The sequence below is a fragment of the Bos javanicus genome, chromosome X, assembly GCF_032452875.1.
Source record: "Bos javanicus breed banteng chromosome X, ARS-OSU_banteng_1.0, whole genome shotgun sequence".
Classification (NCBI taxonomy): domain Eukaryota; kingdom Metazoa; phylum Chordata; class Mammalia; order Artiodactyla; family Bovidae; genus Bos; species Bos javanicus.
Window position 1 is genome coordinate 129772679 of NC_083897.1, and position 24695 is coordinate 129797373.

General features: G+C 40.1%; 1 protein-coding gene across 1 annotated transcript in view; it reads left to right on the forward strand.

Annotated features, from left to right (window-relative positions):
* The first annotated feature begins 622 nt into the window (after nt 1-622).
* The window catches only part of RPS6KA3 (ribosomal protein S6 kinase A3), a 159404-nt gene continuing 135331 nt past the window's right edge, over nt 623-24695 (forward strand). The window contains exon 1 of the mRNA XM_061407959.1: nt 623-806. Coding sequence (XP_061263943.1) covers nt 804-806 — 3 coding nt within the window. The 5' untranslated portion in view covers nt 623-803. The remainder of the gene's footprint in view (nt 807-24695) is intronic.

The following is a 24695-nucleotide window of genomic DNA, read 5'->3' on the forward strand; positions in this document are numbered from 1 at the left end:
AACGTATTCTGGTCACCTCCAGCTCAGACCTACTGGGGACTACTAGGAGACCACATAAAATTAGCCCCAAGTTATTCCAGCTGAGTGGTGAGCCCGTTGAGCTGTTTATCCATCAGCTTCTGTCCTTCTTGGTTGAAGGCTGCTCCCTAGGAAATTAATTCTCTGGCATTTCTGGCAAGCAGGCCAGCATGCTCCAGTTACCAGAGAAAGTCCTCAGGCAGAGAGTACATGTGCTCGCACATGACGCCAGCAGTGTGTACTGAACGGTGAGTGCTGAAGGCATGTGAGAGGGACATCAACAGCATCTGCTACGGGGAGCACCCACCCGTAGCTTCTGAGCTCTCTTTGCCACTCATATCATTCTGATAGAAGAGCTCCTGGGAGGCCAGAATACACCCTGAGGCTATGGCTCTGGGGTGAGTCCTAGAAATGCATCTTTAATGAGCTCTCCAGGGGGGATCAAGGCTGCCCATTTATAGGTGAGCATCTGCGGCTATCTCCCAGTCTCTTCTCCACCTTCCTGCATCACTTCTCTAGCGAACCACTAGTGAGACTACCCTCCGTGGTCACCACTGGCCTGTCCCTTCAAATCTCATTGTCTCCTCCAGTCCTCAACTTAGTCATTTGATAAATCTTTTTATTTCCTTCTTTAAACACTCTTCTTCCTTCTGGGACCACCCCTCCCCACTCTTCTAGTACCTCCCCTGCTTTCGTGGGTGCTTTCTCTGGCCCTGATACCCAGAGCAGCTGACTCCCACAATTGTTCCTGATCACCACACCCAGATTTTGAAAAGAAACCAGAAATGGTAAGTGAATTTGTTGGCAGTGGCTCTCTGAAGCCACATGTTGCAAAGTATTTTGAGGTTCTATGTTCAATTAACTATGACTGCCATGGGTATTGACATAGGGAGCAGCAGCCGGAGTTCAGCTCTGCTGTGGATCTTTCTCAAGCTTCTATTTTACATGATCTGCCTTAACAATCTCCTCTACCCCCAAGGCATATAACCATCATCTCTCTATGTTGGGTGGGCCAAAAAGTTTGTTTGGGTTTCTCTGTAGGATCATATGGAAAAACCTGAAGGAACTTTTTGGGCAATCCAATACATACCACCTAAATATGTATTTCTATTCATGACCTCTCTCAGGAGTTCCAAAGCCATATTTCAAACTCTTTGGAGGACATACATACTTGATATTTATTTTCTAGTTACAACATCTTTCATCTGCATTCTCCATGTCACATGATGGCTTTACTGTCTTTCAAGACACCTCGGCTTAAAACGTTAGCAGCGTCTTTACTCTTTTAATATTTCTTCATCACTTTTCCCTATCATTTACCAGGGTGTGCAACAGATTGTATTAGAATTAGTTGTTTACTCTCTGTCTACCCCAACACACTGTGGGTTAATTGAACAAAATAATCAGTTCCCTGCTGGTCTAGAGGTTAGGACTCAATGCTTCCACTGCTGGGACCTGGGACCATTGATCTTGCTAAGATTCTGAAATCTACACGGAGTGGCCAAAAAAAAAAAAGAACCAGATTTGCACCTTCAGCTTCCAAAGCTGTTTCTTATACAAAGTAGAGTTTAAGTTCCTGAGAATGTATTACACATTTACATATATATAATACATGTATATATTTTTAATGTATTAACTATGAATATGTGCGTGTGTTGCTCCTTCTCTTTACCCCTTCCACCCTTCCCACCCAATGTCTCTAGTCAGTCATCAAGCTCTAGCCAGTGGATCACTCCACAGAGACATCTACGTATGCCAGCTCCGTTTCTAGACTAAATGTTGGGCTGACCAAAAAGTTTGTTCGAGTTTTTCCGTAACATCCCACTGAAAAAACCCGAATGAACTTTTGGCCAACCCAGCGTCTGCCATGCTCGTGGTCCCCTGGAAAATGGACACTGAGGAAGAGCTACCAATGCAGGAAGTTTATTAGGAACAACACCTGGGGAGGAGCGAGGTTAGCAGAATTGGGGAGAGGGAGGACTTGGGCTGAAATACAGTCATAATAAAAGCCTCAGCTTTTAGGAAGCTCGAGAGCCAGGATGGCCCGTATAAATCACCCCTCCACACACACACACACACGCGCACACACACACACACACACACACACACCATAGATTAATCATTGGATGTAGGCTGTCATAAAGAACAAGTGTGATTTGGGGCAGGGAGCTTTCCTCGTGTGAGTGCAAGGCCCCAAAGGAGAATTGACTGAGATCCATCAGCACCAGCACTTCCTGCTGCTGGGCTGACATGTGCCCAAGTCCTGAAGTGGGAGTCTCAGAAGTGCACCCCAACATTCATGCAACTGCTGTGCCTCATTTGTACCCACATATCTTCTTGTGCCCCTCACTACAGGCATTGCTAAGCCATGTCACTGCCCCCAACCTCTTTTTCCAATCCATCATTGCCCTGCCACCCAGGCTAATTTTTCACAAGCCAATCTGATATGGTCAAGAATCAAGAGATATATATGTTCAAGAGTCAACACAGCTTACTTCGCAGTATGTACAAATCCCTCTGTGTAGCTGGGGGGGGAAGTATATATGTAGGTAGTATGTGTTTTACACATGTATACACACAAAAAAATCTCTCTGGGAAAATCCATAGAGACAGAAGGTAGATTAGTGGTTGCTAGGGGTTGGGGAGGAGAAATGGGGAGTGATTGCTCATGAGTATGGAAGTTTCTTTGGGGGTTGGGGGGAGTGATGAAAATGTTCTGGAATTAGTGGTGATATTTGTACAACCTTGTGAATATCCTAAAATGCACTGAATTGTACACTGTAAAATGGTAAATTTTATAGTATGTGAATTCTATCTCATCTTGTAAAAAAGTATTTCAGAGTTGACATATTAAAGTGATAGCAGTGATTATATTTGGTTTGTGTCTTTCATGTTGGACTGGCTTTTCAGATTTTTCTGTAAGTGAACATATTTTTAAATATTAATTTAGGGAGGATAACAATTCTCACTTCAAAGTTATTCCAGTGCTTTAAGACCTTTGAAACTTCATCCTTCTGGGTGGAGTGAAGGCCAAACTCCTTGCAAAGTAGTCCAGGCCCTTACAGAGCTGTCCCGAACCTGCTTTGACAAATGCTCATCTTCCCTTCCCCCAAGACTTTCCACCCCTGTCTTCAGCCACTCTCTTCATTTCCCGAATGTGCCCTGGGCTTCCTGTCCCAGAGTCTTTGTTCCCTGCCACTCACCACCCACCCCCTTCTTCGTCTCCTTTCCCACCCAGCCCTACCTGCAGAAATACTTTCAGGGCCAGATCAAATCTCACTTCCCCCAAAGCTGCAATTGAAATGACTCTCTCTTTCTCGCTCTGCTACCACTTTGTTTGGCATCTGTTTCTCTAGCGTTTATCACAGGCAGCCATTTTATGTAGTCGTGTATTTTTCGTTAAGCTGACTTACCTTTGATTCCTCTCCTATATATATATATATCTCACATGGAATAGACAGTAAAACTCTACTTAATTTGGGGGTTAGCATTTTTAAATGCAAATCCACATCTATTCACTTGCTCAGTAAGTAAGGAGTGCTTACTGATAGCATCCTGTGTGTCAGACGGTAGTACCCAAGTCACAAAATGTCCTTGCTCTCATGGAACTTACTTTTTTATTTTTTTAATGTATGACATATATAGAATGTGCATGAATCTTAAGTATACACCTTAATGACCTTTTACATATGTACATATCCATGTACTCACCACCCACATCAAGATATAGAATATTTCCAGTACCTCAGGCTCCCTCCCAGGCAGTATCCTCCTGCCCAAAGGTAATCATTATTCCCACTCCTACTATGATAGATTGGTTGTGCCTGTTCATGAAAGTCATAGAAATGGAATCATATAATATGTTCTTTTCTGTGCCTTGCTTTGTTTTTTATCCCAGTTTCTAGGAAATCCATCCATGCGCTATGTATAGCAGCAGTTCGTTCTTCACATTGCTGTGTAGTATTCCACTGTAGAATATTCTATTAAATATTTCACAATTTACTTATCTATTCTCCTATTGATGGACATTGGGTTTGATCCCAGTTTGGGGCTACTATGAATAAAACTGTGATAAACATTCTTGTATGTGGCTTTTCATGGACATTAGCATTCATTCCTCTTGGAATTACCCCTAGGAATGCAATTGTTGGGGCTTAGGTGGCTTTGGTACATACTACCCAACAGCCTTCCCAAAAGGGTTGTGCCAACTTGCACTCTCACAAAAAACATAGGAAAACCAACATAGAAGGAAAACATCTGAGAGTGAAAGAAGTGACTGACATTGAGAGTTAAGATCAGATGATGAAGCTGCATTAGATTTGGTAGCAGGCAAGGCATCTCTGACAAGGTGAAATTTAGCCTGAGACCTAAGTGACAAGAAGTCTGTCATCTGCATGTCAGGGAAAGAGCAGTACAGGCCTAGAGAGAGCAAAAGGCCCTTGGGCAGGAAGAGGAGTGGAGAGGAAACCAATGGCCTTGGAGTGAGTCGGAAAGTGAGACACGGAAGGGAAGGAAAGGAAAGGCTGCAGATGAAGGGTATGTTGTTAAGCCAGCTGCCACAATAGATGACTAGAGCTTAATTCTATGGGCAAGCTATGGGAAAGGTATAAAATACACGCTTCCAGATTACCCCACCCTAGAGCTGAGAGAACTCAGGTATTTATGTTCCAGCTGCCGTAGTCATTGGTTGCAGATTGCTGCTGGGATGTTGAGCATGGAGGTAGATGTTCACTTCCCAGTGCTCTGACCTGGAAATTGACCTTCCGAGATTCTGGAAGAAAGCCCTTGGGTACAGGTTGCAGATACCAGCAGACAGAACCCACTAAACTGGACAGTGTCAGGGCAGGAGTATACTGACAGTTTTGCTATGTGTTCTTTTTTTTTTTTAAGATTTTTTTAAATTTTATTTTATTTAACTTTACAACATTGTATTGGTTTTGTCATATATCAAAATGAATCTGCCACAGGTATATGTATAATATCATATATGAAATGAGTTGCCAGTCCAGGTTCGATGCACAATACTGGATGCTATGTTTTCTTATGTTAATTTTACCTGTCTTCTATTTTAACACTTAGTCACACAGACACATATCTAATAGAGGTTATTTCCTTCCATAACTGAGAGTCAACGTCTTCCTCTTTGTCTAGGCTTTTAACTTCATCCTTTTGTCACTGTTCTCCTTGACCCTCGACTCCACAGCCGGCTCCTTGATTTCACCCTTCTCCATCACTCTAAACATCCTCAGTCATTTGACCAACTTTTTTCCTGTGGCTAGCCTTTCTAACGGAGAAGGCAATGGCACCCCACTCCAGTACTCTTGCCTGGAAAATCCCATGGACGGAGGAGCCTGGTAGGCAGCAGTCCATGGGGTCATGAAGAGTCAGACACGACTGAGCGACTTCACTTTCACTTTTCACTTTCATGCATTGGAGAAGGAGATGGCAACCCACTCCAGTGTTCTTGCCTGGAGAATCCCAGGGACGGCAGAACCTGGTGGGCTGCCGTCTATGGGATTGCACAGAGTCGGACATGACTGAAGTGACTTAGCGGCGGTAGCCTCTCTAAATCATGTCTATCATTTACTTTTGCTTTTGTGGGTTCCCATTCCTTAGGTATTCCTCATAGCATAGTGTCTTACCAATAATAGACTCAGTATATGCATGCAGAATGACTGTTGGAGTGGTATACATAACTGTGCTGATTTGCAAAGACTTCAGATTTGTGTTAGATCTCAGTTTGATTCTTGCTACTCCCTGCAATCCTCCCAAGCCTTAAGTACTTCCTGGATGTTCCTCTAACAACTAAAGTCTCACTTTCTGTATCAGTTATCTGTTGCTGCATAATGCTGTGCAACGAAATACCCTGAATCAAAGTCTTTAAACAGTAAATATTTATGGAGTTCATAGATATGTCAGTTTACAATTTAGACTTGACAGTGCTTCTGGTCACAACTGGACTCACTCAGCGGTCTTGCAGTCAGCTGCCGCTCAGGTGATCTAGGATAACCTAGTCAGTTGCAATGACTAGGGCAACTCAGCTCTGTTCTTCATGTCACATTTTCCAGCAGCATAATTGGGGCATATTCTCATGGCAAACAGAAGAAGAGGAAGCAAATGAAAACACTGAAGGTCTCTTGAGACCTAAATTTGGAACTGGTATAGCATCACATCCACCACATTTTATTGGCTAAAAGCTACAAGATCAACCTAGATTCCAGGGAGAGAAAACAGACTCTCACTCTTTAGTGACAGAAACTCCATGGTCACATGGTAAAGGAGGTGGCTATAGAAAGAAGTGAAGAATCAAGGTCATTAATGAAATCTGCCGTATTTTACTATGTGCTTTTTTTTTTTTTACTATGTGCCTTTTGACTTAGAAGGTTGAGTGTATATTCCCTTCCCTTTTCAGTTCAAAGTTTCTGTGTATTAAAACCTCCCAATAAATAGAGCCAGCAGTACTTTTTTGGTTCGAATGATTCAATATTGCTTCAGTTCTCCATTTTTATATGTGTAGACATCAAACAAAGAACTATGGAAAGTGTGATTTGGGTCATGACTATCCTGACAGATTTTAACAGGATTTCTAGTCACCAACTAAAAGCCGAGCTGGAAAAGAAGTTAGATAAAAATCACCCACAATCTTAGAGTTCATTTTCTAATGGAGAGAGAGATGCTTTTCCTACATCTGATGTCCTCATTGAAAGAGAGGCAGTGCAGGAAAGTGCTTAAATTATGTGTCGTTTATGAAAGGGAACAAAGGAGCTGCCACTATCACAGCTGTTGCCATGGCCTTATCATATTAAATCAGGGTAGAGGAGGATACTGCATCGGCTTTTCAAATGGGGTGTCTCCTCATAAGACATCTCTGCCAGTGACATCAGCAGGAGCACCAAGTACAGAGTGTCCAGTGGAGAATGTGTACAAAATATCCAAGACAGCGGTGATGCTGTGAATCAAACAGTCCTGCTGTGCCCCGCTCAACACTATTTCTGTCCTGTGTGAGGTGTGTGTCTTGAATTTGATTTACTATCTTTACCGCCATTCACCCACTGTGTAGCATGCGGCTGCAGTAAAGGACTCCAGCTAAGACCAAGACCTGGAAATCCACTGCAGTGCAATGAAAGCATGACAATTAGAAACAGATAAAAGCTGTAGAGAGGGAGAAGGAGGTGAAGACAACCCATTCCTGATTTCCTGCTTAGAGAGAAGGGACAATGCAGAATGGTGATTAAGAAGCTAGGTTTCCGAGACAGTCTCAGATTTGAGTCCAGGCTCTGCCCTTGTTCACTGCGTTACTTCAGGCAAGTCTCTTATCCTCTTGATGCCTCCATTTCTTTCCCTGCACAATGGGGCTGCTGTGGTTTCAAAGTCTCGAAGGTTTAATGGAGGGGAAAGATCCAGAGATAAAGCACTTCACAAGGTGCCTGGCACAAAGTAAGCACTCCATAAATGGGATCTAGCCATGTTTTAACTGCTAGGTACTTGGAATATTATCCAATCCAATCCCCTTATTCAGAAGATGAAAAACAGAGTCACGGAGATGCTAAAGAATCTTCTTGGAATGGGGTAGGAGGTGGGAGGGAGGTTCAAAAGGGAGGGGACATATTTATACTTATGGCTGATTCGTGTTGTTGTATGGCAGAAACCAACACAATATTGTAAAGTAATTATCATCCAATTAAAAAACAAAGAATCTTCCTTGGTTACAGAACACAGTCAAGGCTGAAACCCCAGAATGTGCTGATTCCCATGCCCCCCTTACCTTCCACTAGCACACCCAGCTGGGGCCTTCCTACCCTTTTCCACAAAGTGGGGCTTCAATAAATAGCTGCGAGTTTTCCCCTTTCCCCTGATAGCCGCATCTCAGGCACAGGAAACTCTGAATGGTATGGAATTTTCTAACGTGGCACTCACCGCCTGCTCACTTTAATCTGCTGCAAGTGTCTCTGGGAAATAAAATATTGGCAGGTTTGTCCAACAGCTGCTCAGCCTAGAGACCACAGCTTATTTTGGTCCATTTATGTTAACTCATCTGTCTTAAGCTCTTTGTTAGTGACTCACCGCATACTGCTACCAAAAATATACACCAAAATCCAAGAATCATTCATATGAAGGGCAAACCTCTTCCTTAAAATACCACATTTCTACCGTCTTGTCTTTATGAAGTTTTTCCTTCCTCCCACCTCCACATCACATTTTCTTTTTTCTTGCTTCTCCATCTTTGATTGCTTTCAGTGACATGGAAGCTGCAGGCTGTGGTCAGAATTCTAGAATGGACATCCGAGGGCTTGGTTCTGGTACTGGCATTCTTTAGCTGCAAAAACCTAGCAAGTCACAATCAGTATGAGACTCCGTTTCCTTATCTGTAGTACAGGAGAGTTACATCAGCTTTACAGCTCCCATCGGCACAATTGCCAAAAACTTCCTTATTATTTTTTCCTTCAAAGATTCTAGGCTTTGAACGATTTTCATCTGCTTTGTAGATTGCCTTTTAAAATAACATTAATATTCCCCATTTTCCATTAATTGCAGGTATAAACAACCAAAGAAATATATATTAGAATCAACAAACAACAATAAATAGGAAGTAAAACATCTTGGATTAAATTGAGCCTATTAAGATGACTGCTGCTTCAGGTACCATTGCCAGACTTATCACAGGAAAATAAGCCATCTTTGTTAGACTTAGTGAAATATTGAAAATAGTTCATATATTATGTCATATACTTAAAAATAGACAGATGTGGGAAGATACACCCCAACTTCAAGATGATGCTAATTCCAAGGAGGAGGAAGGGGAAGGAGATGGGAAGAGAGTCTTCAAGTGCATCTATAACATTTCATTTATCAGGATCAGAAGCAAATACAGAAAATTTTTGATGTGTTAAATCTGAATAGTATATAAAGACTGTCAGCTAATATTCATTTTTTTATCTTTGAAATGCTTCAAAATTAAATATATTAAATAAGTTTATCAATGGAAACTCTTATGCATGACTGGTGGAAATATTAACTGATGTAACCACCTTGGAAAAGCTTGGCAGTTTCTTAGAAAGTGAAGTCTACACTTACCATATGACCCAGTAATTCCCCTCCTGTGTCTAGACCCAAGATGAATGAATACATACATTGACCAAAAGACAGGCACAAGAATGTTTTTAACAACTTTATTCATTATAGCCAAAAATAGGAAGCAGCCCAAATAACCATCAATAAATAAGTGGATAAATGATAGCATGGTCATACAATGGAATGCTTAACAATAATAACAAGAGAACTTCTTTCATCCCATAATGTGGATAAGTCTTAAAAAAAAATACATATTGAACAAAAGAAGTCAGACAAAAAGAATTCAGACTGCTCGATTCAATTTACATGAAGTTCTAAACCAGGCAAAATGAATCCATAGTGATAGAAATAAGAAGGTTGGTTGCTGATTGTGGGAGGAGAGTGCCTAGAAAGAGGCATAGGGAAATTTCTGGGATGAGGGGCATATCTTATGGAAATATCTGGGTTTGAGGAAATATCTTGATTGAAATGGTGCTTATATGGGTCTTTGCATCTGCAAAACAAAATTCTTCAAATTGTACATGTAAGATCTGTACATTTTGCTGTATATGAATTTTACCTCAAAAAAAAATGAATTTTACCTCAGCGTGAAAAAGAAATACCTAAAGATTATAGTCATTATCTTCATGGGTTCCCAGGAGCTCTAGGGACCTCAGAAGAGGAACCAGTCTCAGCTGAGGGACTCCTGCAGCCATTTCCCTCTCTGAACAGTATAGGATTTTGCCTTCTTTACTGCTGTTTCCTTTCCTTCCAAACGAAGTCTGTCTCTGAGGTTGGCTTTCAAAGGCGATGTGGTGTTGTGGAAAGAATACGGACTTTAGAAATAGCTGGAACCCTGGGTTTGAGCCTCTGCCCCATGATTCACTGGCTGTGTGACTCTGGGCAAGGAAGTGACCTCCCTGTTTTTGTTTTTGTTTTGTTTTTTTCCTTAACTGTATGCAGAAGAGTATGAAGCCTACTCCCCAGGGTTATTTGGAAGATTACATTAGATCACACCAGCCAAAGTGTATTTCACACAGCCAGGCTCAGCACAGATGCTCCATACACTCTGATTTTCTTTTCTTCCTTCCTTTACTTTTTATAGACCCTCTACAGAACGGAAGTTTCATATCTCCTCCATCATCACACTTCAAATCCTAAGGATACAGGGAGTCGCCTCCTTGTTGCTTGTCAGGCACGATGAACAAAAGTGCCACCCTAATGTCCTGCAAATGGGCCACTGCCCTGGCCTCTGTGATTTCAAGGGTCTTGCTCTGACCCTCCCCCAGCCACACCCGCTCCTAGAGGGCAGAGTCAGTGGGGTCCAGGGGCTGTCCCCATCAAGAGCCTGTGCCCCATCTAGATCATATTCTGGGTATCAAGGACCCCAGGTTATGCTGCCCAAGTGGCCAAGAGCTGGCTTCCAGTACCAGAATGGGCCCCTGATCTGGTTCATCTTCCCACGAGCAGACTGTCATGAGTGTGCACATCTCTAGTTCCAAGGAGCCGTCAGAGGGCAGCTGGTTAGGGGGGTCTGTGGACAGAACTTGGCCATACAATCAGGGATGTCCACTCACAGGGTGCAAGAGCCCACATGGCGATGGGAGGATCCCAGGATGGGAAGATAAAGGGGATTGACCTCTGGCTAGTATCAGATGCCAGAGGCTGGCTCACCCCGTACCACCAGATTCCTGTGTAGAACCCTGAGGAGTCCAGGAATGCTAAATCTAGACCTGTCCTTCCTGGCCAATATTGACATATATTGGTCAAGTTTGGATAATAGGATATGTTTTATAACTTTTAATGTTGAGACATACATTTCATGGGCCTCGACTTGCACTCTTGCCCTGGGCTTCACAAATTTTAGGGACAGTCCTGCCAAGCATGTTCACCTCTCCAAGCCTTCTGTTCTTATGCCTGGAACATCCTTCTCCCAGATATCTGCTTGGCTTCTTCCCTCATTTCCTTCACGTTCTCCCTCCCATTCTCGCCTGCCTTCCCTTTTCTGACCATCATGTTTAAAATAGCTTCCCCACTCTCATGACTCTATACCCTTGCTATGATTTTTTGTGTTACAATTTCATATTTGAGGGTCTAACTCCTCCATTAGAGAAAATATAAGCTCCAAGCCATCAGAAATTTTTCTGTCTTGTACACTACTATATTCACAGTCCCTAGAACAGCACCTGGCACCTAGGAAGGGGTTAGCAAGGTATTCGTTGAAATAATGCAGGAGTGAGTTGGTGAATGAATTTCAGTTTATGCCTTACTCTCTGTTCTAGCCCTAATATTTTACAACATAAAAACCAAAACAAAACCAAAAAAAAAACTTTTTAAAATAGGCCAACTTACTTGCTTTTCAGATTTATTTCAGTTTTAATAAAACATGCTGAGCACAAACCCCCGTTCTTCCAGTGCTCTTGCTCTATTTTTACCATTACGTCTGCTCTTAGTACAGAAACCTCTGTCGCCTTGACCTCTCCTACTTTGTTTTCATCTATCAGCCCTCAACTGTCTCCATTTCCTTCCTTCTTCTGTCTACAACTCGTGGCACATCACTTCAACCATTCTTTTGCCAGTACCCTCAAGAATCTTGCCCTTTTGTCTGGCAAAACCCTAACTCTGGATCAAATCAAGGAACTTCTTCATCTCTACACTTTAGCTACATCAGAGGACAATATATTAACAGAGATAGGGAAATGATCTAAAAATATAGGCATTTCTTTCCTGGCCCAAACTCTTGCCTACCATCTATTGCACATTCTTTACATGGCTAAAATTAAATATGCAAACCTTCCATGGCATTTAATTAGCAATCTGTCAGAAAGCAAATGCTGCTCTACTTTCATTCACAAATTTTAGTTTAATTACATTCCATACCCTTTTCCAACCCAAGATGGTTGGGTTCAAATCTATGGTTAAAAAAAAAATCTAAGGTAAATGTTACATCACTTTTGAAAAGCTCCAAACTCACACAATCAACACATGTTCCTTCCTTTTTTTTCAGCTAGAGTGACGTAGCTTCCTTAGTCCTATTTTCTGTCTTCATAGAAATTCCAGATTTCTTTTCAAAAGAGAGTTGGCAATAAAAAAGCAGAATATAATATTGTATATATACTGTGATTGCTACTATGTTTAAAAATATAAATGTGTATGGGCAAAGAGTAGAAGGCAACAAATAGAAATGATAATAGTAGTATATGGAATTATGTTTCTGAATGCTCTTAGGTACTATAATACTGTTTTTGCAATTGGAAGTGCAGATAGGGTAGGGAGGAGGGATAGAAAGTCAATTTTACTGAAGAGAAGGTATGATGTCATTATAATATTCAAATTTATTTTGAATTTCTAATCAGCATGGATTCCACTGACACCTAGAAGTGGCCATCTCTCTGACCTTTGATAAATGTCCTAAACAAATCAAAGTGTTTGCAGTAGGACACTTATAATCCTGTGGTTTGATTGTCACATGCATCGTACTTATTACAAATGTCTTACCAGCCTTTTTTTTAAGTCCCAGAATACAGAAAGTTTTTTTACATGATCCTAGAGTCTGGATCAAGTTGCAAGAGAAAATCACTATAAACCCTCATGAAAAGACAACGATATTTTAAAGATTATGAATAATAAATGTATTACTAAAATTACCTCACAACATATACATATAGCTTTTCCAAGGCCAAAAGTAAAAGCTCAGAGCCCAGAGACTCAATTCTTGCAGAAGGAGGAGTGGGGGGAATACATTTAAAACTGGATTATTCTCTAAACCCAAAGAAAAATGAGGAAAGGGCCCTATCATTCCCTTCAAGTCCAGATTCACCCCTCAAAACTCAGTGTTTTAGTAAATAAATGAGGTGAATAATCCACTTATGATAGCACTAATTTCACAAGGTTACTTTCTAATCAGGACAAAAGTAAACCCGAGACATCAATGGATCTTGCTACTGGCTTCTCCATAAATAACATTATTATGTTCATTTCCTTAGGAGTATGTGAATTATTATTCAACATTCTTGCATAGAAAATGTGAGTGAAAACATAGAAAATTAAACAGAAACCATTCCAGTATCCCAGTATGTTCACTTTGGTTATGTCTTTCTTAGTAATTCTATTTCTGTTATTCAAAAATTTTTCCCTAAAATACCTGCTTGTTTATCTTAAGGAATCCTTCTAGAGTTGGGAAGACTAAATTGGTACAGTTTAATATCACTGTATTTTTTAATCAGGAATGATGGTAAACTATAAACATTTTAAATTATCAGTAGAAACATGCCTGGTGGGCTGAAGTCCATGGGGTCGCTAAGAGTCGGACATGACTGAAGCAACTTAGCAGCAGCAGCAGCAGCAATATCGTTGTATTTTTTAATCAAGGATGATGGTAAACTATAAACATTTTAAATTATCAGTAGAAACATGCCTCTACTAGCATTCAATTTACTCCAAGAGCGAGTTGTTTATGATTTCACTTACTTATTGTGTTTCTGCATTTGCTATAAAAATTTGTTTATAGAAATAATGAAGGAAGACTGAAATAAGCAATTAAGTGCATAGATCATTGAGCAATATTTGTAGAAATAGCAGCAGCAGCAACTGAATGTGCCACCTTTTTAACATGATACTGTAATCTCACTCAGAGCCATGTAAAGCAGTGTTATTAAGTAATAAAGTGTAAGCGGGGTGAAGGATAATGGAATAATTCCCACTTACCACTTTGTGCAGTGTGAACTCAAGTCAAGGGACATTTCCGCTTCTAAGTGAGTTTTATTAAGCAACAATAAAGAGTCCTGGGAGATTCTTTTGTAATTCTCATTTTTAAATAAGAGCCAAAGACAAAGAACCATTTCTAGCACCACAGCACTAGCACTTTTTTAAAAAAATTTACATATATTTCAAGTAAAAGGTAAAGTGCACTCAGGGGAACAAAGCTAGATCTAAGGAAATCCTGATGGTGAGTCCTTGATGATCTGTGGTGCGTTCCTAGGGCACTGGGGTTTGGTGTGGGCCAGAGTCTTGCTTTGGAGTTCTTGCTACTTTTAGGGGGCGTTCCTGTATTTGGAAGGTAAAGAAAGAATAACATAGAGTGCTTTTGTCAGAGTTCATCTGAGTTGTTAAAGAAAATATGTAGAACCTCACTGATGAGTTAGGGGAAGAAAAAAGTTTGAGGATCACTAGTTTAAGTTTTAAACGCAGTGTGAGCAAGTCTCTTAAGCCTGTGTTTCTTAATTTACCAGCAAAGTTCCTTTAAAGGCAAAGGAGTATAAACTCTTAACTAATGAGAGCCTACTGTATAGCACAGGAAACTCTACTCAGTGCTCTGTGGTGACCTAAATGGGAAACAAATCCGGAAAAGAGGGGATATATGTAAATATATAGCTGATTCACTTTGCTGTACAGTAGACATTAACACAACATTGTAAAGCAACTATACTCCAATAAAAATTAATTTAAAAAAACCTAACCATCACCCTACCCACCCTAGAGGCTGGAGACAGTTCAAACTAGACTCAGCATCTTGCCCAAGTTGCCCAAGAAGCAGACCTAAAGACTAGGATTTGAGTGGTTTATTTGGGAGATAATCCCAAGAAGCCATTTCAGGGTACACTAATGAGCAGGTTACCTCTGTGGGCAGAGAGCTCAATCCCACAGAGGACCTTTGGGAAACAGTATAGAACATAAGTCACAACTTCCTCTCCCACCCCCTCCCCCACCCAAAGTCAAGGAAGCAAGGGTATTGAAAGTTCAATTCCCATTCATCATTGGCTTAAGACGGATCTCGGGTTTGTTAACTGCTTCTCTGGCCAAGAGAAAGCCCTCAGTCAAAATTGCACCTGTTAGTAGTAAGACATCAACTGGCTTATACAGGAACCATGAGTGTCAAAGGGACATGGGTATGACCCAACTAGCTGGTTGCACTCTACAAGTCTCATAATGTATTATAAAAATTCACACTAACTATGCATCTCATTCCATTATAAGCTCAATGTTAAAGTGATGCTCTATAAATACGAATCCTATTTATACTGTGGCTTCAAGTACCTGTCTGTAACATGCCTTTGAGAACCTAGTATTAGCACACCCCAGTTTTGAGGGAACCACATAATCAGCTTCTGACTACACCCATTTGGGCAAAGAAGGAGACTAGGTCATCTTGGCAAAAGTTCTCTGCACAGGCTTCTCTAGGAAGTATATTAAGTCAATGCCTTCCACTTTGATTTTCCATAACCCATAGAATTTCCCAGTTTTTCATGGATTCCCATGGAACCTCAGTTTTTGCTGGCCTCCCTCTCCCAGTTGACCCCTCCTCTTGATTATGCACACAGGCTTGGACAACTGATTCTATCTCATTCTTCAGGAGTTCTGGTACTTCAATTCAAGTACCTGAGAAACCATCAGTCTTGGACCCAGACTCCAGTTGTGGCAGTCGTCTCATTTCTAAGACTCTGCTCATCATGTGGCCCCACTCTGACATCCAAGTTGTGTCTCACTCTCTGTCTGAATTGCTGTTTTGGTCATCCCCAATCCCTTCTCACACTAGGGCTCATCTTGTGCTCTTCAGTCTTTGTTACAGGTTAAATTGTGTCCCTCCTCCCCCATCAAAATCATGTTGAAGTCCTGACTGGTGTACCTCAGAATGTGACCTTATTTGGGACCTAGCATCTTTACAATCAAGTTAAAATAAGGTCACTGGGGCAGGCTCTAATCAAGTATGACCAGTGTCCTTATGAAATGGAGAGATTTGAACAAAGAGACATGCATAGAGGGAAAATAATGGAAAGAAACACAGGGAGATGACATCCATCCACAAGCTTCAGAGAGGCATGGAACAGACCCTTTCCCCCACAGCCCTCAGGAAGCACTCTGCCAACACCTTGATCTTGGACTTCTAGACTCCAGAGCTATGAGACAATAAGTTTATGTTGTTTGAGTCACCCAGTCTGTAGTGCTTTGTTTTGATAGCCCTGACACACCAGTATAGTCCTATTTCTAAGCTCCAGCAGGCAGCCCTTACTACCTGTTTACTTTAACTGCCTGTCTACCTGGATTCATCCATTTCTCCTCTCCCAGATTCCTTCTAAAGGCATTCAGCATTCACTGGAACTCCCAAGTATCTCCTCAAACTCCTAATGCTGGTTGCTTGCTTGAAATTATGACATGATTTTACCACTCCCTTTGGATGTTGTATCTTTTCTGCTAAACTCAAACATCTCTCTCCCCAACACCTACTGCCCTGCCCCTAGCAGGTGGACCAAATCACAGGTCCTAACCTTTCTTAATCTTTCACTACATAGTGTCAACTGACAGGCTCTGCCATAGTCTATCATAGAGCATCTTCCTCCATGCAACACTGAATAACTAGCATAGAATATTGGCTCTCTAGGCTTATAGATATTATTCCCTACTCTCAGGACTTTATATCTCTAAAATAAAGTTATTCATGTTCATATCTTGATAAATTATAGGTTTCTTTTACCTTCCCTTCATTTTGGTGATCCTCTCCTTTTTCATTGTTCATATGAATTAATCTAGGAGGCCTAAATCAATGTTGTTCTAAAATTAAGACATACTCTGGGTAGCAAGTTCCATCACCAAAAAAAAAAAAAAACTACCTTGTAGATATTATTTTTCCTCTCCAATCATGAGAGAGAGAATGAATTTGTAAAAATGCTCCAAGAACACTTAATACACACAAAAATAAGAAAAAAAAAGTCAAACTTGAACTTTTGTCACCACTTTCTTAGCATACCCCAGGAATACTACTATGTTTTTTTTATAACCATTCATATAAACTTAGGAGTGACCTTGAGATAGTGACTCTCTCTGCTGAGTAGGAAGGGGTGCAAAAGGCTATCATGTACAATGGTTCCATCTTTGTATTTTTTTCCATTCTTACTAGTGTTTTTCTTCTGATTTCTGTGTGATACTACAAGAAGTAGGATGGAGATTATTCAATGGTTTTCAGCTATCAGTTCAGTTCAGTTGCTCAGTCGTGTCAAACTCTTTGCAACCCCATGAATTGCAGCACGCCAGGCCTCCCTGTCCATCACCAACTCCCGGAGTTCACTCAAACTCACGTCCATTGAGTCGGTGATGCCATCCAGCCATCTCATCCTCTGGCGTCCCCTTCTCCTCCTGCCCCCAATCCCTCCCAGCATCAGAGTCTTTTCCAATGAGTCAACTCTTCGCATGAGGTGGCCAAAGTACTGGAGTTTCAGCTTTAGCATCATTCCTTCCAAAGAAATCCCAGGGCTGATCTCCTTCAGAATGGGCTGGTTGGATCTCCTTGTAGTCCAAGGGACTCTCAACAGTCTTCTCCAACACCACAGTTCAAAAGCATCAATTCTTCGGCACTCAGCCTTCTTCACAGTCCAACTCTCGAATCCATACATGACCACTGGAAAAACCACAGCTTTGACTAGACATACAAAAAAACTGAAACCTGCTTTTGAGCACCTCTACCTAAAGTATGGAGAAAGCAATGGCACCCCACTCCAGTACTCTTGCCTGGAAAATCCCACGGACGGAGGAGCCTGGTAGGCTGCAGTCCATGGGGTCGCTAGGAGTCGGACACGACTGAGCGACTTCACTTTCACTTTTCGCTTTTATGCATTGGAGAAGGAAATGGCAACCCACTCCAGTGTTCTTGCCCGGAGAATCCCAGGGACGGGGAGCCTGGTGGGCTGCTGTCTATGGGGTTGCACAGAGTCGGACACGACTGAAGCGACTTAGCAGCAGCAGCAGCAGCACCTGAAGTATTCTATCATTATTACCTAATGAAAACGTTTTTTTAATAACGTTAAAAATTATCCCCTGCTTTTGACCACTTCTTCCTAAAATACTCTATTGTCATTACCTAATTAAAACATTCCCTAAGGATATAATGCTTTGAACTTCATGTTCATTGAATATGGAGGTTTATTGTGTTTCAGTGGCCTGCTGAATTCTATGGTGAGGTGTCTAAGGGGAAAATTAGAAGTTATTTGCATTCATAATTAGACTCTTGTTCTGAATGTTCTGAACAATTTTTCTAACTCAGCTTTACAGTTTTTATCAAGTCATTTTAAGATTTCTGTTTGGGTGAAATAATAGCATCTCACATTGTAGAACTGAGTGGAAGCTTTGGCCTTTAGTCCTACCCTCTACTTCTATGGAGAATGAAACAAGCTCAGACAGAATAAATTATTTACCCAAAATGCCAGAAATAAAGAGTAGCAGAGATCTAGAACCCAGGTATTCTAACTCCTAGACTTATTATTTTTGGTCTACATGTGGAGTACCAATTTAAGGCAAAATTAAAAGATGCTTACTCCTTGGAAGGAAAGTTATGACCAACCTAGATAGCATATTCAAAAGCAGAGATATTACTTTGCCAACAAAGGTCCATCTACTCAAGGCTATGGTTTTTCCAGTGGTCATGTACGGATGTGAGAGTTGGACTGTGAAGAAAACTGAGCGCTGAAGAATTGATGCTTTTGAGCTGTCGTGTTGGAGAAGACTCTTGAGAGTCCCTTGGACTGCAAGGAGATCCAACCAGTCCATTCTAAAGGAGATCAGTCCTGGGTGTTCTTTGGAAGGAATAATGCTAAAGCTGAAACTCCAATACTTTGGCCACCTCATGCAAAGAGTTGACTCATTGGAAAAGACTCTGATGCTGGGAGGGATTGGGGGCAGGAGGAGAAGGGGACGCCAGAGGATGAGATGGCTGGATGGCATCACCGACTCAATGGACGTGAGTTTGAGTGAACTCCGGGAGTTGGTGATGGACAGGGAGGCCTGGCGTGCTGCAATTCATGGGGTCACAAAGAGTCAGACACGACTGAGCAACTGAACTGAACTGAGTTACATTCCTGAGATACAGCTTCTGAATCTTATACTGTATTTCCCAAGTTTTTCCTTCCTCCTTGAGGAAACTTAAATTTTTCACTCCCTTTTCTCCTTCCCAACTGCTCTCAGAGTTTGTCTTGAGTCTTAAACTCAGGAGTTTCTCTTCTGCATGTTGAGTGGCAGGTAACTAATTTAAGTCACATGATGATATCCTATGGCTTCATGCTAAGGGGTTCAAATATACTAATGGATACACGTAAGTATAAGGCCAAGTACATGGGATCATTGAAGCCTTGGATTAAATATTTTGACTCATCTTCACCTATCATCAAATTATCTGAAGAAATTGGTTGTGGAAAAGAGTGCTGAAATCTTTGCCCCTTCAGATACATGTTCTATCCCTCACTACCCAATTCTGTGCTCCTAGAAGCTGACCTGTAGAGACTACATCAATGGGCTCTCTTGTCTTTTGGTTTCTGATTGGGCCTGAAGAATAGAGAGCATCAACAGAAGATTAGAGGATATTGATTCCCTCAGCTCTGTCTCCACAGGATCTCTAGAGGTTGGCTCCATCTCTCTGCTGAAGGCTGGCTACTGTCAGACAGCCCACTTAGTACAGCTGAGTCCCCACAGCTGCTCCTCCAGTCCAAGCAGTAGTAACAGCTTCTCAGTATTACTACTTCCAGGGTGATGCACCATCCCTTCCTGTTTTCCACACCAATGCTTTTGTAAGTAGTCCCTCTCTCACACCCTCTTCAGCTACCCGGTTTTAATGTGCCATCTGTTTCCAGGCAGGAGCCTAACTGATAGTCAAACAGGACATTAAATAATTTGACTAAGTAATTTAAATATTTTTATATTATCACAAACTTACATATATTAAAGAGGAAAATACAAAGTATGAATTTGTTGTCCTCTGCTAAAGGACATCTCTATGGAAAATTTCAGGACACACTGGCAAATATAATTCTCTTTCCTTAGGGAAAATTTATGAGAATCAGAACTCAATTAGAACTTTTGCATTACTTTTTTTTTCTGGCCTTTGGCTTGTAGTGAAAGAGGAAAAGGAAAAGACAAAAATAAAAAGAATTTCATGGCAAGAATTCACCTTTATAAAAATGTTTTCAAATAATGCCCTGAGCTCAGAACATTTTTTTTGAAATTCAGTGTTCACATTTTAAAAACTTGCTCTTTTATGTTTCTACTCACAAATATAATTTTTTAAAAATCCATAAATCAGATCATATCATATACATTTGAATTTTTGGTGCAGTCTTTTTTTCTTCTTTGCCCATTCAACTTGGCTTCCCTCTCTCTCTTTCTTGCCTGCCTCTCTGGCAAATATCCCCCTTCCAAATAATCCATAATAGCAAAGTAGTCTCTATCTGTATGTATTTTCTCCAAGTGCATATTTTACTTACTTACCTACACAGACACATAAACACCTGCACATACATTTGAGGGTTTTTTTTTTTTTTTTTGGTCATTATTTTATAAAGAAAGATTTATATTATAGTGTGTTTCTGCATCTTGGTTTTCTCATTCAAAAACACCATTTGGAAATGTCCAAGTAAAATGGTATACCTCTCATTCATTTTTAAAATAACCAGTTGTACAGTATTCCAATGGATGGTATACTATAATTTATTCACCATTTCCTATTTTGCTTTTACTTTGATAATCTTCTGCTGGTATAAGCAGTGCGTGTGTGTGTGTGTTTGTGTGTGTGTGTGTGTTTACAATTGTTGCTTTTAATTCCTAAGAGCTGGATACGCTGAAAAGGGATGACTAGGTCAAATGCCTTGGATATTTTTAGTCTTAATAGATGCTGCCAGATTATTTTGCAAAAAGCTGTAGCAGGTCAGATTTCCTCCAACAATGAATGACAGTGTCTTTTCCCCTGAATCCAACCAACAATAAGAGTTATAGATACTTTTAAATTTTGTACCTGTTCCTTGAGCAGTGTGTCTTTGTTACCTTCATTTGCATTTTCCTTTGCTAAGAGCATCTTTTCATGTGCTGTTGACCATCTGGATTTGCACTTTGGCCTGTTTTTTCTATAGGCAGAGAAATTGTATGTATAAAATAGAAATGCAGAAAGCTTAGGTCCCAAAACCGCACTTTTTTTGGATACTCATCTTCAAATTGCCTATTCTACAAAAAAAAAAAAAAAAATCTAGTTGAAGTATATAAAGTTAAGTTGATCTAGACTTTTTAAATGCTCTTCAGTTCTATAAAAATGTGTATTCCTTCAAGAACTTAGCTCAAATAATTATTTTCAAGAAAGTTTTGAAATAATTGCCTTTTTAAATCTTTTGCCCATTTTTACATTGAGTTTATAAGTTTTTTTATTAAATATATATTATTATGTCTGTCTGATGTCAAACTACTGTGTCAAACTACTTTGCTATTTTTTCCCAAATATATTGTTAGTCCATTAAAGTTGACATTTTTACAATTTTACAAAGTCAAATATATCTGAGCTCAGTTTTACTTAAGAAAAGGTTTTACTTAACCCACCCCAACTGTGTAGTTGCCTAGACTTTCTCACAAGATGTTTATTATTTTATTTTTATCATTTGTGCTTAATCCATCTTAAATTTGTTAGTGTATACAACGTATACAAATTTTACAAAGTCAAATATATCTGAGCTCAGTTTTACTTAAGAAAAAGTTTTACTTAACCCACCCCAACTGTGTAGCTGCCTAGACTTTCTCACAAGATGTTTATTATTTTATTTTTATCACTTGTGCTTAATCCATCTTAAATTTGTTAGTGTGTACAATGTATAAGGTCTCGTTTTATTTTCTTCTAGATGCACAGGCTAGTTATGCCTACCCCATGTCTTGAAAATAGTCCGTCCTTCTCCCATATGTCACCCTTCTCTTCCTAAAATTCTCCATTCTCTCCCACGTTTCCTGTCTCTCCCCAAATCCTTTAGTTTCTCCGCAATTCTCTGATTTCTCCCACAGTTTCTTGTCTCTCCCACAGTTCCTTATATCTCCCAATATTCTTCATTCTCTCCCAATTTCCTGTCTCTTTCATATTTCTCCATTTTCCACCAAGATTCTCTGGTTTCACGAACACTTCCTTTTGTCTCCCACAGTTCTTTCTCTCTCCACAATTCTCCTGCAATTCCTTATCTCCCCCACCATTGTTCATTCCCTCCCACAATTCCCTGTATCTCACACGTTCTTGATTTTCTCCCAGGATTCTCTGATTTCACCCACAATTCTTTGTCTCTCCCACAATTCCTTTTGTCTCCCACAATTTTCCATTCTCTCCCACAATTCCTTATTCCTCCCACATTTTTTCATTTACTTCCACAGTTCTGCCTCTTCCACAATTCCTCATTCTGTCCTATAGTTCCCTATCCTCTCCCACAAACCCCTGACTCTCTCAAATTTCCCCATTATCTCACATAATTCTCTGGTTTCTCCCACACTTCTTTGTCTCTTTCAAAATTCCTTACATCTATCACAGCTTTTGTCACTCCCACAATTCTCCCACAATTTCTTGTCTCTCCACAATTCTCAGTTCTCAAAATTCCCTCTTACACAATTCCATGTTTCTCATACAATTGTCTGTTCTCTCCCACAACTCTCCATTCTTTCCCAGAATTACTTGTCATTGCTAAATTCCTAAATGTGTTGGAATTTTTTCTGGACTATTTTTTTTCCTTTGAAGCATTTGTTTATTCTTATTCAATTACCGTATTGATTGGGCCTTATAATATGTTCTTTCATCTGGCAAAATGTTTCCCCTTTATTGTAATATATCCCAAAAAATGCCTTGACTCTTCTCAGACATTTATTCTTCCACCCAAGAAAAAAAGGATATTTTATTCAGTTAAAAAATGTATGAAAGTTCAACTATTGACTTTCTAACTATAACTAATCAAATTAATATTATTAATTAGATAAAATTGAGTTTTTTATATTGTCTCCTCCAAGATTTAAGGTGTCTTTCCATTTGATCAGATCTTTTTTTATGAACCTTCAGTTTGAATTTATTAGCCTTTTTGTGCCAGTTCTGAAGCTTTCTTGTTAGCTTTCTGTTCTGAATCTCATGTGGGTTTTTTTAGTACTATGAATAGAATAGATTTTTTTTTCAATTTCCTGTTTTAGGTACTTATTGCTAGAAAAGAGAAAAACTATTGATTTTTGAAATGTGTGTCTTCTTACTTGCACATAGTGAATTGAGGCAGTGAATTATGTAGAAAGTTGGGGACGTAGAATCCAAGCAGAAGAAACAGTAAGAATACAGATTCTGAGCAGAGGACATGCTTAATGAGTCAATAAATACTGAAAAGATCACCATTGCTAGAGCCAGTGGGCAATGGGAACAGAGATATAAGGTGCAGTCAGAGAAGTAGCTTTGGGCGAGATTACCTGTCCAATTTCTATTGCTGCATAACAAATTACCTCAACTTTAGCAATTTGAAGCAACAATAAGCATTTATTATCTCACAATCTCTGTTGGCCAGGGATTTGTCAGTCATTTAGCTGGGAGATTCTGGCTCCTGGTTTCTCTTGAGATTGCCATCAAGATATCACCCTGGGCTGCAGTCATCTGAAGGTTTGACTGAGGCCGAAAGATTGACTTCTAAGATGGTTTACTCACAAAAACCCTGTTTCAGACATTAAAAAAATTTTTTCAATCAATTCCTACTTAACGCCTAAAGTGAAACCCTGAAGTATATGTAGTGTCACTTTTCTCTATTTTTCCTTGACTCCTATGTTAATTTTGAAAGACATGTTTTGAGAATGAACCCATCTAAATGTCAGACCCCAGCTACAAATGTCACAACCCATGTACATTTCTAAAGCCTATAAATGCTTTCTTTTGAAAACACAAGAGCATTTATGCAAGCAAGAGGATAGTAAGAAAAGAAGTATGAATATTTTAAAGCAGGAAATATGGGGATCCTCAAGATTTTGACAGACTCTCTTTGATGAAATACTGTGTGTAGCTCCTACTCTACTGCAAACAAAAGGCAATATCTCTTAGCATGGAGATTCTCTCACATCTACCTATTTATAGGAGGGGAGGCCTTATGTAAATGAAATGGGAGCAGACTTGACTATAGAGAATTATTCCATCCTCCAAGAGCTTAGTCTCTCCTTTCAGAATTAGGTTACAAGTTTATTCTCAGGCTGTGACCTTAGAATTTGGCATAAGTGGTTCCATGTTTTTTCTTTTAGTTTCACTAAGTTCTAATTACAGGAATTGGAGTTGCTTTCAATATTCAGCTTTCTGTGGACCTTCTCCTGGTCCAATCTGCTGGACCTGGCAAGTAATAAAGAGTTCCAGACCCAGGAGGTAAAGACAAAAGCCAGGAATGACATGAACAGTGCATCAGTCAAAAATCCAAGAGATGGCAACGTCTCTGATGAAAATTAATACAACTCAAGAAGGTAGCTGGGTGGGATCCATCCAGCGGAATAGATGCCACCAAAAAAAATTGTCAGTGCAAAGAGAAGGATATCTAGAACTTTTCCAGAGACTACTATTCTGTTTTTGAGAAGATTAGTTCATTAGGATATAACAAAGCCTGGATTTCTTATCATCTTGATTATTGATTGATGTCTTACTGATTTCTTCCCTCTGTAATTCCATCCGCATCAGCATGAACTTCCAATAAATAAGATAGTTCCTCACTATACTAGGAAGGGAGTATCTTGGAGAGAAGACTGTGATGTGGTTCAAATCACTAGAAAATTGTGTGTGTGTGTGTGTGTGTGTGCATGCTCAGTCACTGAGTTGTGTCCAACTCTTTGCAACCCCATGGACAGCAGTCTGC